The sequence below is a fragment of the Catharus ustulatus genome, chromosome 6, assembly GCF_009819885.2.
Source record: "Catharus ustulatus isolate bCatUst1 chromosome 6, bCatUst1.pri.v2, whole genome shotgun sequence".
Taxonomy (NCBI): domain Eukaryota; kingdom Metazoa; phylum Chordata; class Aves; order Passeriformes; family Turdidae; genus Catharus; species Catharus ustulatus.
The window spans coordinates 50289860-50305304 of NC_046226.1; the positions used below are offsets into that span (position 1 = coordinate 50289860).

The following is a 15445-nucleotide window of genomic DNA, read 5'->3' on the forward strand; positions in this document are numbered from 1 at the left end:
ACAGTTGTAGGCATTACTTTAGTCTTTTGTTAAGGTTTTTTTTTAATGTGTGGGATTTTTTGTTTGGTTTTGTTGTTTTGTTTTTTTGTTTTTTTTTAAATATGAATCTTTTAATGATTTTAACTTTAATTTTTTATCCTTGTCTTATCCTGTTGATATGCTCTTGGGGTTTACTGTCCATTTCTCCTACTGTGCACTATGGGAGAGAGACTGCTTTTCTTCTCAATCTATCCACATTAAGGCATCTGAATGCATGAATAGGTACCAATATTATTTTTTCCCTGTTGTGTGTATGGTGTACATGTGAGCATGTGCTGTGTTTTAGGCTTTTTAGTATGCTGTAGCCATCCTAATAGCTTTGGCTTTTAAAAAAAAATTCCCAAACCCAAAAGGCCTGCTAGCTTCTGTCTGCCAGCAGGGACTGCTGAAAGTGACTTTCTTGCGTATAAAACACACTACTAATAAATAACTTAAATTAATTTGGATTTTCCCTTGACCAGTGTTGTATATTGTGAGCTTCAGGATATTGTGTTTGTTGATAATTGCACTCCATCTCCACTATCCCTTCTGAAGCTGGGAATGTTTATGGCTGTGAGAGTTCAGTCTCTCAAGAGTTGTGCAGCAGAGTTTGCATTCTGATACTGCAAAATGCTTTCACCTGCAGCCTCTTAGGCAGTGCTTGCTCAAAGGCAAACCTAAAACACAAGTGGGTTGTGTTGATCAGGGTGTACGGGTCAATTAAGACAGCTGTTAAATCCATTTCTTGGTGTGGTATGCAGTCTCTGCAGATAGCTACCCAAAATTCTGGGTTTTTTTAAGCAAGTATAAAACCAGTGAATGGTTTGGTCCTATTGCATCATCTGCAGTGGGACATGCATAGCCTGCTTTGCTGCAGGAATTGATTCACTTCTGAATTTTAACACCTTCAGTGGGATCAACCTGCTCTGTGAAGGAGCTCTGTGGTCACAAGGTCTCACATTAAAGTCACCATTTTCCTTTATATCTGGGGCTGCCAGTTTTTGGTCTCTTAATACACTGGATGGTAAATTATAATGAATTAATGCTTCTAAATCATATTTGCTTTGAGCATTCTCATGTTCTGAAAATTGAGGGAAAAAAGACAGCCCCCAATAACAAAGAAAAAACAAATAACCAGGCAAACAGGAATAAAGTCCTCTGATTTCTAAATATGTGACTGATCAGAGTTATTGTTTAATGTGTGTAAGTCCTGTTTTCCTGTGTTCAGGTAGGCAGGAATGGTGGGAATTGAGAAGAAAACACCTTGTATTCCCTTTTCAGCCAGTGTTGCTGGGAAGTGGAGACTCTTGAGTCTTCACTTCTTTATATAACCTTTTCCTTCTTTTCCTTTTCTTTCTCCTCCTCCTCCTTTTCTAGCTGGCTGTTCCACTTCAGACTCCACTTTTCAAAACAAACTCAGGCTGCCTTGCTGGAGGCACAGAAGGGAAAGGCCACGTTTCACACGTTTGGGGGAACAACCTGCCATAGGAAGGGAGGAGAATTTGCACAGAACTTACTTAAAAACACTGTAATAGCAAGCACATATTTTGCTCTTTGGAGTTGTTGATACAAGTCTCTAAGGTCATGGCAATTTGGGAAATTCTAGATAAACAACTGAAGTTATAATGTTTAGGAAGGGCTGCACTGGATTAAATCGCCTGGGTTTCGTCAAAACTGTTCTATTTCTGAAGCCATCTGTGATTTTCTCTACAATATTTTTTTAATTTGGTTTAGAATGGTGAGGGAAATAGGATTTCATCAATATAAAAAGACCCATTTTTTAAGGCAGGATTTGCAAAACACGTTTACCCTTTAGAAACAGATGTAGCCAAATTTAAAATTTGATATATTTTTTTTCTTTTAAAAAACCCCATGTCAGCAGTATTTAATGCTATTAGTTTTTGTGTGTGAGAGCAGACTTAGTTTTATATAAATAAGTTTAGATTGCTAATTTCATTTGGATATTATTACAAGAGCTTTCAAGCAGAGTATACTATCTTCAAGGTTTTTAGGTAAGTAAGGAGATGAGTCTCTCCCTGCTAATCTGAAGTGTTGCTGGACTTTTACTATTACTTATACTATTGCTAATACAAACATGGATGAGATTTGATTAAATTCAACTAGCCTAGAGTTAAAGATATTCCATATTGAATCAATTTGAATATTTAATGTATTTATAGAGAAATTTCCCACTACCTCTAGTTTGCAGTGGAATTTCATGGAACATTTTAGTGTGCAGAGATAATTGTCAATATTTTATGTGCTGTGATAATTCCATCAGTATTACTAACTTTTATCAGTAAGTCTTGTGACTTTACAGCTAATAAATGTTCAAGTGCACGCTTTCACCAAAAGATCTTAACATGCATTATAATTGATTCTTGAATAAGCAGTTTAATTGCTTAAAATGTAAGATTTTTGTCTGTGTTTTGTCTGAATAAATTTCTTTATTAAATGAACTGGGAAAATTGACTTGCTGATGCACATCTCATTGAGAATTTCTTCAATTTGTTTAGTATAGGGATTTCATCAAATAATAAGATATTTATGGCAAATGAAATGTATCAATTAAAAGAGAAAGAAAAGCTGAAATTTCCCAAAGCACTGGACATTCAGCTTAATAGAAAGAGGCAGAAGGATTTCAGTCAAAATTGGAGTGCTTTTTGTGTTTACTGCACTTACAGCCCATTGTGGCATTGCAGTAATTCACCCCAAATTCAAGAAACAGTCAAGGAATCTGAAAAGTTATTTTTTAGTTAATTTTTGGGGGGAGAAAAGGTGAAAAGAGCTGTCTGACTTTCATTTCTTCTTCTTTTCTTCCAGGCTGTTCACACAGGTATGCGGGCGTATATTTATAACAGGAATTCTGTGATTGGCTCTCAGGCAGAGCACACGGGGATGAGGACGTACTACTTCAGTGCTGACACCCAGGAGGACATGAACGCCTGGATCCGGGCTATGAACCAGGCTGCTCTCATGCAGACACGCTCCTCACTGAAGAGGCAAGTCCCACTCAGAAGTTTTAACAAAAAAATTCAATGTAACTCTTACATAAATCACACCCGTGGTGGTGTCTGACGCTGCTGTTTGTGGATGTGTGCATAAAACTCTCTCACATTTTAAAGAAGTAATTTCATGATTATAAGCCGCACCATTTTGACTAAAATTTTGGTCCAAACCCGAAGTGCTGCTTATAATCAGGTGCAACTTATATATGGACAAAGAATGAAAAGTTGCTGTATTAGTTTGGAGGACAGGTGTCTGCTGAGAAAGGCAGGAACTTCTCTTTGAAATGGAGAATGTAAACCCCCTCCCTCCAAATTATTATAATTTTGAAATCAAGGGGCTTTCAGGCAAAGATATGGGAAGTAGGAATAACAGTTCTTTTCTAGGGAAATTAAAATAGAAATACAGTACTACAAAGAAACAAACTCCAACCCCTGACAAAGTCAGAGTACAGCCTGACACCCCGTCAGGCAGGGTGTTGGTAGCAGTCCCATTAAATGGTGGCTGCATCCTCCTGCAGTGACAGATGTGGTTCAGTTGGAGCAGTGCTCCTGTACAAGGTGCAGTTTCCCTCTAAAGCTCCAGTGGTGATGTGGAGAAATCCGGTTTTCCTCTGGAGTCCAGTGGAGAAAGGGGCTACCTTAGTGTCCCAAAACCTCTGTTTTTATCTTGGTAAGAAATGTTGGGCTCTTCCCCCTGGCTGGAGCAACATCCAATGGGATGCAGTAATTTTATCAGTCACACAGTGGGACTCAATGGGCCATTAGCAGAAAATGACTCCCTGGAGGAAGGATGGGGTGTGAAAAGATAAAGAACAATGCCCTGCCTGGTTTCAATGGATGGCCCATTAGCAGAATATCTGCCGTTGAGATAAGGATCACTGCCCCCACCCTCAACAGATGGTGGTAGAATAGATACCTTTTATCATACTCTGTATTGTAATGTGCGGCTTATAATCATGATATTACTGTAATTTTAATTTGCATTCTGCTGCAAAACAGTGAACTGATATTAATTAAGAAAACCTAGTGTTCAATATTTGTGTATGCATGCAAGCTGTGTGCCCACATTCAGTGACCTGGACTAATTTCTCTGCATATATAATATTTTAAGGAATTTCAGATAAGAAGTTCCAGTTTCTGTGGGCAAATCCATACACCTGCAACAGCCAATTGGCAGTCTTTGGGAAAGAGAAGTAAAAGAGAAAGAACAGTAGTTTAATGAATTGTTTCAAATGAGTGTTTAGAACTTGGATTGAAGTGCTGTTAAGGGGGAAAAGAATGCTAAAGATGGGTAAATCATAAATGCATAGAGTTAATGGATGTCAACTAATTTATGCAGGTATGAACTGAATTTGACTGTGCCAAAATGTACTTCCATTTTTTTTTTTTTTCTCTAAATTGATGTAACCTTCTTGATGTTTTGGCTTTGGAATATGATTCTTTCCCTACTCCTCCATGTGAAGGAAGATTGGTCTGTGAGACAGTCCTGCTTTAACCACTGTGGACTGTGAGGAGAGAAATGTTCTGGTGCAGTTTCTCTGAGTATCTCGCACTGCTGTCTTCTGACAGTCAGATATAAGCAAAGGATCAGCATATCTTCCAGAGCTTTACATCCTTTATGATACTGTGTTAAGAACTTTGAGATTTAATTTAAATTTCTAGAAACAACCTGGTACCTGTTTCTTTATCTTCTTTGTAAGGCCAGGAATAATTGAAAAAAAATTGGCTAAGTCTGGCACATTAGAAGTATTGATCCAATGTTCTTACTCCTAAGTAGACTATTCATTTCTAATTAGACTGAAGTGAAAACAATTTTGTTGTGACACTCTGAATTTGCTTTCCATAAAGCTTTCTAGAAGCTGAGCTTGGTTTGAGATGAGGTGCTACTTACCCTGAGATCAGTGAGAAGCCATTATATTGTGGGAGAAAAGTTATTGAGAAGCTTATTGTTATAAGGAGATGAAGAAAATTGCAAATGAAGTATGTTATGTGTCAAAAACAACATGAAGCTTAGAGTCCTCAGGCACTTTATAGTGTGTAAAATTTTAATATTGAGATTTCTGATATTATTTAGGCAATAAGGTAAATAAGTAAACTAGTGTGCACTGCAGCATGGAGCAATTTTTTCTTCAGGGGTAACATAGAAATTACCTGAGCAATAGTATTGACTTAAATGTAGATATTTCTCTGTCCTTTTGGCCAAAAGTGACCAGTCCTTGAGGCACCTACAAAGATATGAAGGACTTTTTTATATTTTGCCATGAGCAGTTGGCAGCTTAGTTTTGTTTTGGCTTTCAGTGTTTCATAGGGTAGGAAGATTTTTTTTTTTACAGTTTTTTTTGTACATAATGTTATGTTGAATGCTTATTTCATGCAATACTAGTATTTTCAGTCATTTTTATGGATGTGTGTAAGTAATTTCTGCTTCCTTGACAGGACAATAAAGGTAACTTTTGTCTAACTGGGATGGCAACTGGGTTTTCCTGAGCATGTGTATTGTAACATGTCAAATTTATCACATTCTGCAGACAGTGATTTTGTGGGTATCCTTTGTAAAAGAGCAACAAGACCATACCAACTTTTCACAATTAAACAGTGTTTGTTACTGACACGAATTTTCTTTTCAGGGAAACTGAAAGAGTGGATCAGCAAGCTGTTCCTCAGGTCAATCATGTGGATGCCTGCAAAGAGTGTGTGAAGGCAGAGATTACAGACACAAAGGAAAGTTATCAGAAATCAGCTGAAATGCTTGGATACGATAAGCGTGAAGAGATAAGAAGAGAAAAGGAGGAGGAGGAGCGTTACATGCACAGAAAAGAAACTCTGGAAACCAAAAAGGGAAAGGCTAAGCATGCGTTAACAGAAGCTGATTCATTATTTCCAGACTCGGTGAATGCATCCAGGTCCCAAGTAGCTCAGCCTCAGCCAGCTGAGAAGAATGGAACCCTTCCTAGCTCATTAAGTATGAGTGCTGGCCTAGTGGAGCAGAATGGTACTGGCTCATATAAAAGAGGGTTTGTTCCCAGAACAAATCCAGATAAGCAGTTTCAAAGGAAAAGTAACATGGCTCAAGTGGAGCACTGGGTAAAGGTCCAGAAAGGAGACACAAAAAGGTTAGTAATAAGCCCATCTTTCACTAGATGGCCAAGTGGCATTTTCTTAAATGCAAGGAAAATGTGTGTTACTAATACCGTTGGTGCAAACCAGAACAATATTTTACGGAGATAATGTGTAAGAAAACTTCCTTTTTCCTTCAGTGCAGAATGGTATTTTTCAGGCATTTATCTCCTGGAAAGCTAATATGGGATTGGCTAATCATATCTCTTTAGTGTTGCCACAGTATTGCAAACAGAATAAGTAGATTAGCATGCTACTTTATTTTCCTTCTTTTAATCACTGTGGATGCTTAAAGCTTCTTAAATTTTCTTAAATGTTGAAGAACCAGAGAGTGAAGTGCATCCCTCAGTTACCTCTTATTCATAAACAATTACACAATATAAATTACAGGTAATCGTTTGTTTTCCACTTTAAAAAGTAAAGAATACTCATTACTTTCCTTCTCTCTTCTGTCCCTTTTCTAAACGTCCATTCACTCCTCTATATCAGATCACTGCACTCACAGTGTATGTATTACATGTTGAAAGGTCTCCATGTATTCATTTAGTTAATGAAGATGTCCAGGGGTGGTCTCCAGGGTTCTCTTTTCCATTTTCCGTCCCTGAAAATTGCATCAATAGTACCAGTAGGTGAAATGCACACTGGAATGCTTTTGTAGTGTGAAAATCTTATAATTGTTTTGCTTTCAAAGTTAGATTAAGTACCAGTTGGAAAAGTGAAGTGATGCATGTGTTTATCTGTTTAGAATGTCACCTTGTGTCAAGTGGCAGGAAAAACAGTTGGGCTCGATGCTACTTGTGAGGATTTTTCAAATATGCTTATTCTACTGAATTAGTGTTTTATAAATCTGCTCAAATCTAATTATAGTGTAAACAAACAACAGACATTGGCATGTGGTTTTTAGGATGGAGAAAACGTTTTGGGAGTTTTTAAAATGCTTTTTTAAGCTAACGTTTGTCAATTTGGAGCCAGTAAGAAGTTTAAGGATTGCTAATTTTGTGTGGAAGTGCATTCTTCTATGCTTTTGTCTTTGAAATTACCTTTGAAGAAACTTTCTTACTTTTTTATACTATTTAATGTTCTGTTAGACTGCTAGAGTCAATTAACTTCCATCTTTTTTGCTTGGATATCAATCAGTACTTTCCAAAAGAATATGAGTTTAATGAAAAAAAGTACTTGGTAAGTCAGTTCATATTGCACACACTGATTAGGCTGAAATAATACAGAAAATGATTGAACTAATAAGCTAATGCTTAAAAAGCTTCTGTTGATGTGTTTTACCTCAGAAGTCCTGGCAGTGACAGGCTTGACTGATAGCTAAATAAGTATGGTTTTCTTCCTTATTACTCTTTCCAGTAAATTAACTTTAGGGGCGTGTATCAGGTGCAGTGTTAAGATAGTGTTGTTGCAAGTGCCAGGCGTTGTTCTAAAAGAAACCAGCTACCTCAGCTGAAGCTGCTAAGTATTCAGTGAAAATAAAGATAGATATATATGCATATCTATGTGTGTCTATTTCTAGATACAGCTCTATGTCTGCATATACATATCTCTAAAAATGCCTATTTTGGCTCAGTTGACCTTGTTTTCTTTGCCTTTTCCTGACAAATGCCATTATATTCTCTGCATTCAGAATAAATTGCATGTTACCTTCCCAAAGATTAATAGTCATCTTTTAAATGGCACCTTCTCTTAACCTGCTGGGGTTGCTGCAGTGTAGTTAATGATGGATAGAAGTGGAATGTTGGTTGTCAAATATCTTACTGTTTGAATGGTGTAGAAATTTGAGCTAGAGATGATAATTTGATTGACATTCCTTTTTGATTTTAGTAAGTAGTAGTAGACCACTTAATTGTCTAAAACTCCACATTGGTTGTTATTCTAGCTGACATGCTAGAGATAGAGAACCTGTGAGGATTCAGAAGGCTGGATAATTCTAGAACACAGCATGAGTACAGTTTTGTTTGTTTCCTGGCTCAGGTGTGCACAGGTGCAGTGCTTGCCAGCAAGTTGATCATGACAAGAAAGAATTCGTTCAGCTAAAGGGTGCACACAAATACTGAAGTTGTCAATATGATTACTTGTAGGAATGGCACCTTTTATATAGATCTTTAAACCTTTCAAACAGATGTTTTAGTTCCCCTTTCAGTGAAGCTCTCAGTTTGCTGAGCTGTAAATGTCAGCTGTCACTTTGGAGATCCACCTCTCGTAGTGACCTCTCAGCTGCACTCCAGTGACATCCAGTGCAGCCATCTAATCCCACTCTGTTCTCAGCAGATGGCAATACCTGCTCTGGTAAGATTCATGCCAGCCTTTCAGAGAGATCTCTGAAAGAGCTGGAAGAAAGTTTGAAAGGAGGCTTTCAGGATGTTTTGGGTTTAAGCAATTAAAGGTCAGTGTCAGGACCTTCAAACTGCAGCTGTTCAGAAATTGTTAGGTTTTGATCTGGTTCCAGTGCCTGTATAAACTTAGTGCATAATTATGAAGAATTTGCTATTTCTAACAGTTTACTTGCATTTTAGAAATATATAAATCCGATTAAGCTGAATATTTCCCCACTAGATGCAGTCATGTTGAGGTACTTCCTACCTTGCAAGTAGTGTGAAAACTTTTCTTGTTATGCAGAACTTTCTGTTCCTTCCTGATTTACTTAAGGATGAAACATTACTTGTCTTTGTTAGCTTCTGTGCATTCCCATGAATGGGCACAGTGTTTCTAATAATGGTACTTGTTGTCTTTTGAACATCTATCTTCTCTTTTTAAAATCTCTTCTGTGTGGTCACTTCCCATTGCAGACCATGAATGATTTTCATGGCCAATAGTCATATAATATGACATCAGGCTATTTATGCACTCTTTAATGTCTTCTTTCCTTTTTATAGTCTCTGTACCTCAGCATTCAAATGAGGGACATTCTCAAGAACCAGCTGCTTTTGCTCACTTTTGCTCTTAATCTCTAAGAAGGGAATAGTCCATAGTCTGTTGTGGTCTAATTGGAGTCATTTGGGACATTGTTCTTTATCTAGAAGTTGGTATGTTGTCTCAGAGCCTATTTTTATATGATGCAAATTATCTCTAAGAGTCTCAAACCTTGTGTGGTAGAGATGCCACCATCTTAAAACCTGTCATGTCAGCTTGAGGTTTCTCCCTACTTCAGATACTGAGAAAACACAATGTGCCTGTATGTAGGCAGTTTCCTCCAAAGTTCAGCTCTGAATATGACTTTCCCTGTGCGATGTTACACACATTCAACTTTGTTCTCTTTTTATAGCAGGCTGAAGTATTGCATGAAACTGGCTCGTATCAGCTGCTCCACATACTGCTTTCAAAATAAGTTTTTAGTTCTCAGAAAAATTCATCCATTTCTAGAAGGAAGGCATGATTCCCCTTTCCCCCCAACAAAATTCATGTAGTCTTTGTTTTCAGGTTGGTTTTGCTCCTAAAGCTGCCAGCCCTGGTGGCTTCATTGACTGCCACCAATTCTGGCTGATCTCAATACTCTGCCTTTTAATGTCCAGTTAGAAAGCAGTCACTCACAGATGGTTTTCAACATCTTATAGATTACTTATGCCTTGATGAGGTTTCCATTAAATTGGTGTACAGGAGTGGTCAAAATTTCTGCTGTTTTTCCAAAGAGAAATCACCTAAGGAGTCTGTCTTAGCTTCATGCCTTCCCCAAATATCCTTTTGAAGTATTATCTGCTCCAAGCATACTCAGTTCTTCTTGCTATCTAGAGAAAATACATTTCTACCACATGATTTTCATGTGGAAAAAACTGGCAGCAAGGTACAGGACATTCAAAGTACACATGATGCAATGAATGAGAGAATTAGAAGAGGTTGCATGAGCACCGTGTGCTGGTCTTCAAGTTGCCTGTGTTCATACCACCTGCCTGCTTTAACCTTCACTCTGAAATTGGAGGTAACATCAAGGTTTTGTGGTATAAGAAAACTGAGCCTTTACAGATTTGTAATCCTCCAGGCAGTGCAGAACAGTTATTCTGCTTGCTGGCATGAGGAATTATGTATCCTCTTGAGCGTATCCATATTTCAAGGCAGTCCAGCAGTGCCAAATCCTGCAAATACAAAGAGATGGTGGCAACTACTGAGGCACAGTTACTGGTAGCAACTCTTCCCTCCTTGCTTCACTTATTCTTGGATGCTGAACAAAGATGTTCTTTTCCATCCTGGTCTCTCTTTCATGTGGAATTCCTGCATTTTCCAAACCATGAGGTCTCCCTCTCATGCAGAGAGTGGAACTTAGCAAGTGAAGTGATGAAAACATGCTTGGAGTTTCTTTGTTTGTGTGGTTTTGTGCTGGGTTAGTTTTTTTTTAATTTTGGGGTTTTGTGTTGATGCTTTGTAGCAAGCCTAGCAGAATGGTTTCCTATTTTGAGATTCTGAATCAGGGGACAAATTACTGCAAGTAAAAAACCAGATGTTTGATTGAAGAATCAGAAATTAGACAGGCAGGCTTTTATGCATGAGGCTGTGGAAAGTTTTTGATTTCAAAGCAGGAGAGGGAGCTAACTAGACTTTGTCAAAACTTTTGCTAGTTGTCCTGAAAGACAACTGTGCTAGGGAAGGACAAGTGTGCTAGGGAAAGCAGGGCCGTCCCTTGAAATGGAGAAAATAAATCCCTCCCTCTGAATTAGTATAATTTTGAAATTAAGGGGCTCTCAGGCAAACACATGGCGATAGGAATAAGTTTTTTATTAGTATATATAGCAAAGCAAGCAGAACAACAACTATGAAATTAACAACAAACAGAACAGGAACCCAGTAACCTACTAAAATATCTAATTAGTACAGTTTAAGTGTTTGGTGGGTGCAGTACTAAAGCCAGAATGTAATACCTCTTTTTATATTCTATTTTGTAAATGATCTTTGTTGTAAGAAGTCTCATGTTGATCAAATCAGTAGAACTGGTAGCATTAGGTGAAAGTAAATCATACAGACCCGGGGACTTGGAGCAGATTCTTACCATTTTCTTTCTTTTTGCTTCATTCACATGAACAAAAACTGAGATATTCTGGGATTGGTGAGATTTTTTCTTGCTTTTAAAGATACTTTTACTGAACATGCATTTGTTTTCGTAAACTGCACCACCTAGTGGTGAGCACACTTTCTTTGAAAAGGAGTTTTTTAATTTACGGGTTCCCTCGATAAACATGGTAATAATTCCTTTCTTCATGTTCTTGACTTTCTTTTTAGTCTAAGTACATAATGCTGCCATTCCTTAAGTTTGTGTCTAGTAGTTCATCCTAGGTTAAATACCTAAATTAAAATCCTGTATTTATACAGTGTAGTGTTTGTGTTCAGGATAGATGTCATTAATATTGCTTTGTTAATAGTTTTGTAAATTCTTTTAAAATGTCTGTTATGTGTCTTGCAGCTCCTGTGCTTACTTCATTAGAGGTGTTTATCAACCGCTCCCACTCTGATGTCAGTGTGTGCTAAAATTTACCCTTCTCTTTTTTTTCACAGCCTCACTTCTGATCAGACTCTTACTCGTCAGGGTCCCAATCCTCCTTTTCCTGAAAACTACCACACTTTGCCAAAGAATACCAGGCAGCCTTCAGGGAGCTCACCACCACCAAACCGCAATTTGCCGAGTGACTACAAATATGCACAAGATCGTGTCAGCCACTTGAAGATGTCCCAGGAGGAAAGGAAAGCAAATAAGGATGGAACTGTTTGGCAGCTGTATGAGTGGCAGCAGAGACAGCAGTTCAAACATGGCAGCCCCACAGCCCCACTTTATGTAGGTTCTTCAGACTTTATGGATCGTGCTAAGTCAAAAAGTTCATTAGATGTTCCACGATCGATATCTGTTCCGCCCTCTCCATCTGACATTCCTCCACCTGGACCTCCAAAAAACTTTCTCCCACGGAGACCACATACTCCTGCAGAAAGGCTCACAGTTAAACCATCAGACGAGAGACAGACTGTGGATGTTCCTTTTGCTGGATCCCCCAGGAAGATACGGAATCGTGCTGTAAAGGTTTGTATCCATTTAACTAATTACAAACCATTCCACACCTGGTGTCACACATGGAGAGTTTATTTAGCTGTGGTTCATTGCATCCTTCCTCATGTATGAAAGATCATGTAAGCTGTAAAACTAATACAAGGAATCATTTTCTCCTCAAGTTTTTGCCATTCTGGTCAGATTTATTAACTTTTGTTGGTTAGGAAAGGAAAATTGGTAGCACATCCCCATAGGTTTGGAATACATTTAATAAAAACCTGAAAGGCATATATTTACTTGTAAAAAGTATGGAGATGGTAGTATTTTAATATAGAGAATATGGAGACAATATAAAACTCAGCAGGATGAGTCTTCCTTGATTACTTATTTTTGCTTGTGGCTTTGTGTCTGTCAGAAGGTGAAATAGTCTAGTGATTTGCAGCACTGGAAATTAATATTTTTGACTCCTGATTATATTCTACCACTCATTGGTTTCTCCATGTGTAAGGTGAAGGAGCATTACATCCTTAAAAAGGCCCATACAGCAGTTTTCCTTCCCTGTGCAGAAATTTTAAGCTCTTTTTATGGCATCTTGGCTTTACCAATATTGGGACACACACTTCTTCGTCATTAAAACTTCTCTGTGGAACTTCCGTGAAAATTTATAAAGAAAAATGCTCATGTTTTTCTATGTAAGCACACAGAGTCATTCTACATTTAAATGTGTCTGTCTGCAGAAATCCATTCTCCCTGTACTGCTTTATTAAATTCCATCCTGTTACACTTAAAGAAAAGGCAGGTGAGGCAAAACAAAACAGCATTCAGTGAAATTCAGAGACTGGAATAAAAGGAAACCATGAGACAGTCTGCCTTGAAGAAAGCCAGAGAAGTTTGGCTTTAAGAGAAAGATGAAGGACTGAGTGTGCAGTAGGCTTTCCTATTGTAAGCAGGAAGGGGCAGATCAAGGATTATTATTAAAAAAGCCCTTGGTATTAATGGAAGCCATTGCCACAAGGTGTCAGTCATGTCAGTAGCTTCGTGTTGCCTGGCTAAAAGAGAGCATTCACAGTTTTAGTACGTGCAGGGCAAGCCTGCTGTAAAAGGGCATCATCCAACCAAACCTTGTTCTGGGAGAAATTGGGGCTGGGGGGGAACTTCACGAAATTTTTGTTTGCTGGAAGCTACATTGCACACTCTGCTGAAGCATCTCATACTGCCACAATCTGCTGCTCTGCTCAGCATCCCAGGTGCTGAATTTGCATTTGTCCATTCATAAGTTTTTAACACCAGAGGATCGGGCTTCCCTGTCAGCGGTACCCTGATCTAAGCACACCACGAATTCAAATAGAAAATCCGTGGCAGAGGTGCAGACTGAATTTGCCCTCAGGTGCAACACAGCTGCCCCTTGACACCATCCTGACCTTGTGGCTTCTTGCAGAGCTCCACTCACCTGGACCGGCGCTCCATGCCTGCCATGGGCTACATGACGCACACGGTGAGCGCGCCCAGCCTGCACGGCAAGTCGGTAAGTGCAGAGCACGGCTCCTCTTGTGTCCTCCCACTAGTGCAGCTAACTTTACAAATCCAGAGGCTTTAATCTTAACTTTATTAGTTAAAGCATAAAGAGCTCGAATGAGAACTTAATCTTAACCCAGTAAAGCCTATAGGACTTTTGCCTTTATCTGCAACGTGAACAGGGGTGAGCTGTCTGTTATTACAGGATTCAAGTTTTATTATGTTTATTTGACCAAATGCAGAGTTAATTAAATAATTGCTTAATCATGTCAAGTAACTGCTTTCTGGGCACTGAGGTGAAAAATGTAATTATAGTTCCTCTCCCTGAAGACTGCTAATTTCCTCTTTACAATGTGTCTAAATACCTGCAGCCCGAAGAGCTAACATTGCTTCTCATTCGATTAAGGAGACATCAGGCTAAGTTGGCTAGTATAAGAAATTACACAATCGCTCAGTTACTGCAGCACTTGCCAACTAATTCCACCTATCAGGTCAGCTGCTGCGTGGCTCATCTGTGACATTTTGTGACTCTGCAAATGCTTCATGAGTGGCATGCTTGAGTCTGTGCTTCCTTGCCCATTCTTTGGTATTCTACAGTGCCCAGGTCGTTTGCCGTTTTTCTTTGCTTCCTGTATTTGCTATAAAAGATGAGCGTTTTTAAGTTGCAGGGCGCCAATGCATCTGTTTCAAAGTGTCTACTTCCTTTTTATACTGTGTATTTATACTATTTCTGAAAATGCTGCATCTTCAGAAATGTGGTTAAAATACCGTATAAGTTAATCCTAAAGCAAAACCATTTTCTTTGTGCTGCTTTCATGGTGGGGTTGGCTCCCTGTGCCACGTGCTGCATCACCTGCAAATTGAAATGCATCAACCAGTCTGTACATTCATATGAGCTTGTAACTGTGTCAGTTCTGCAGGTGAACATTGGTTCATAAAAGCTCAGGGACATCTTGGAGCATCTACAGTGCTCGTGATTGCACTGGTGTTATGGAACTTGTAAATGTGAAATCAAACAGAACCATCCTCACAGAGCTCCCCAGTTCCTATTACAGGCTCAAAAATGGAGCCACCTGGGAATAAAATCTGGTGACTCTTCTTGGAATTGGTGGAGGCTTTGGCCCAAAACTAAAGTGATTTTTTTTTAATTGAAGAAGTTTTGTTTCCTGATTACCTCACCTACAGAACAATTGCACTGAGATGGGTGGTAATAACAGGGATTTCTCCAAAAATGGGCAGACTTTGTAGTCAAGTCCTCAGCCAGTCTTACAAGCTGATCTGACAAAAATTGTAAGTGAACACCTCTAAAGAAATGCAAGTGTGATCTATTGATTTTATGGCATAAAGGGTTTTTCTTTTCTTTTTCTAACTACACATTCTCATTGGCTCAAAACTTGAGAAAAGGTATAGTTGTGTTTTTTCTTCTTTTCTGAAGTTAATTGCACCCAGGATTTGAAATGCTGACAAAATAGTAGTTAAAATTCTAGAAAGTTTTGGCCATTTTGACTAAAAACAAGTACCACAATTGCAACACTTAAACTTTATTTTGTATACCCTTTCAAGAGAGGAGAAATAACTTTGCTATGACTTCTGTGCCTGTTTTCCTTGAAGGGACTGTAATAAAAATGTTGCTAGATCAGTATAGCTGTAAAATTAAGCTTATAGCAATTACAGATGAGGCAATGGAAAAGAAGGATCAACTTGAATGTTGTTACTTAAAAGATGAAATGGATTGTCTAATCATATAAGTGAGATCTTTTTCAGAATTTTTTTCACAAAACTTATTTCATACTTTTCCTGAATAAAGGAATTAATATCT

General features: G+C 38.4%; 1 protein-coding gene across 14 annotated transcripts in view; it reads left to right on the forward strand.

Annotated features, from left to right (window-relative positions):
* The window catches only part of PLEKHA7 (pleckstrin homology domain containing A7), a 160499-nt gene that overhangs the window by 116317 nt on the left and 28737 nt on the right, over window positions 1-15445 (forward strand). For 8 of the 14 annotated variants that reach the window (XM_033063355.2, XM_033063356.2, XM_033063359.2 and 5 more), the window contains 5 exons: window positions 2842-3020; window positions 5654-6139; window positions 11628-12144; window positions 13550-13636; window positions 13998-14117. In XM_033063355.2, coding sequence (XP_032919246.1) covers window positions 2842-3020; window positions 5654-6139; window positions 11628-12144; window positions 13550-13636; window positions 13998-14117 — 1389 coding nt within the window. The remainder of the gene's footprint in view (window positions 1-2841; window positions 3021-5653; window positions 6140-11627; window positions 12145-13549; window positions 13637-13997; window positions 14118-15445) is intronic. The other 6 variants (XM_033063361.2, XM_033063362.2, XM_042779415.1 and 3 more) reach the window with 2 other exon arrangements.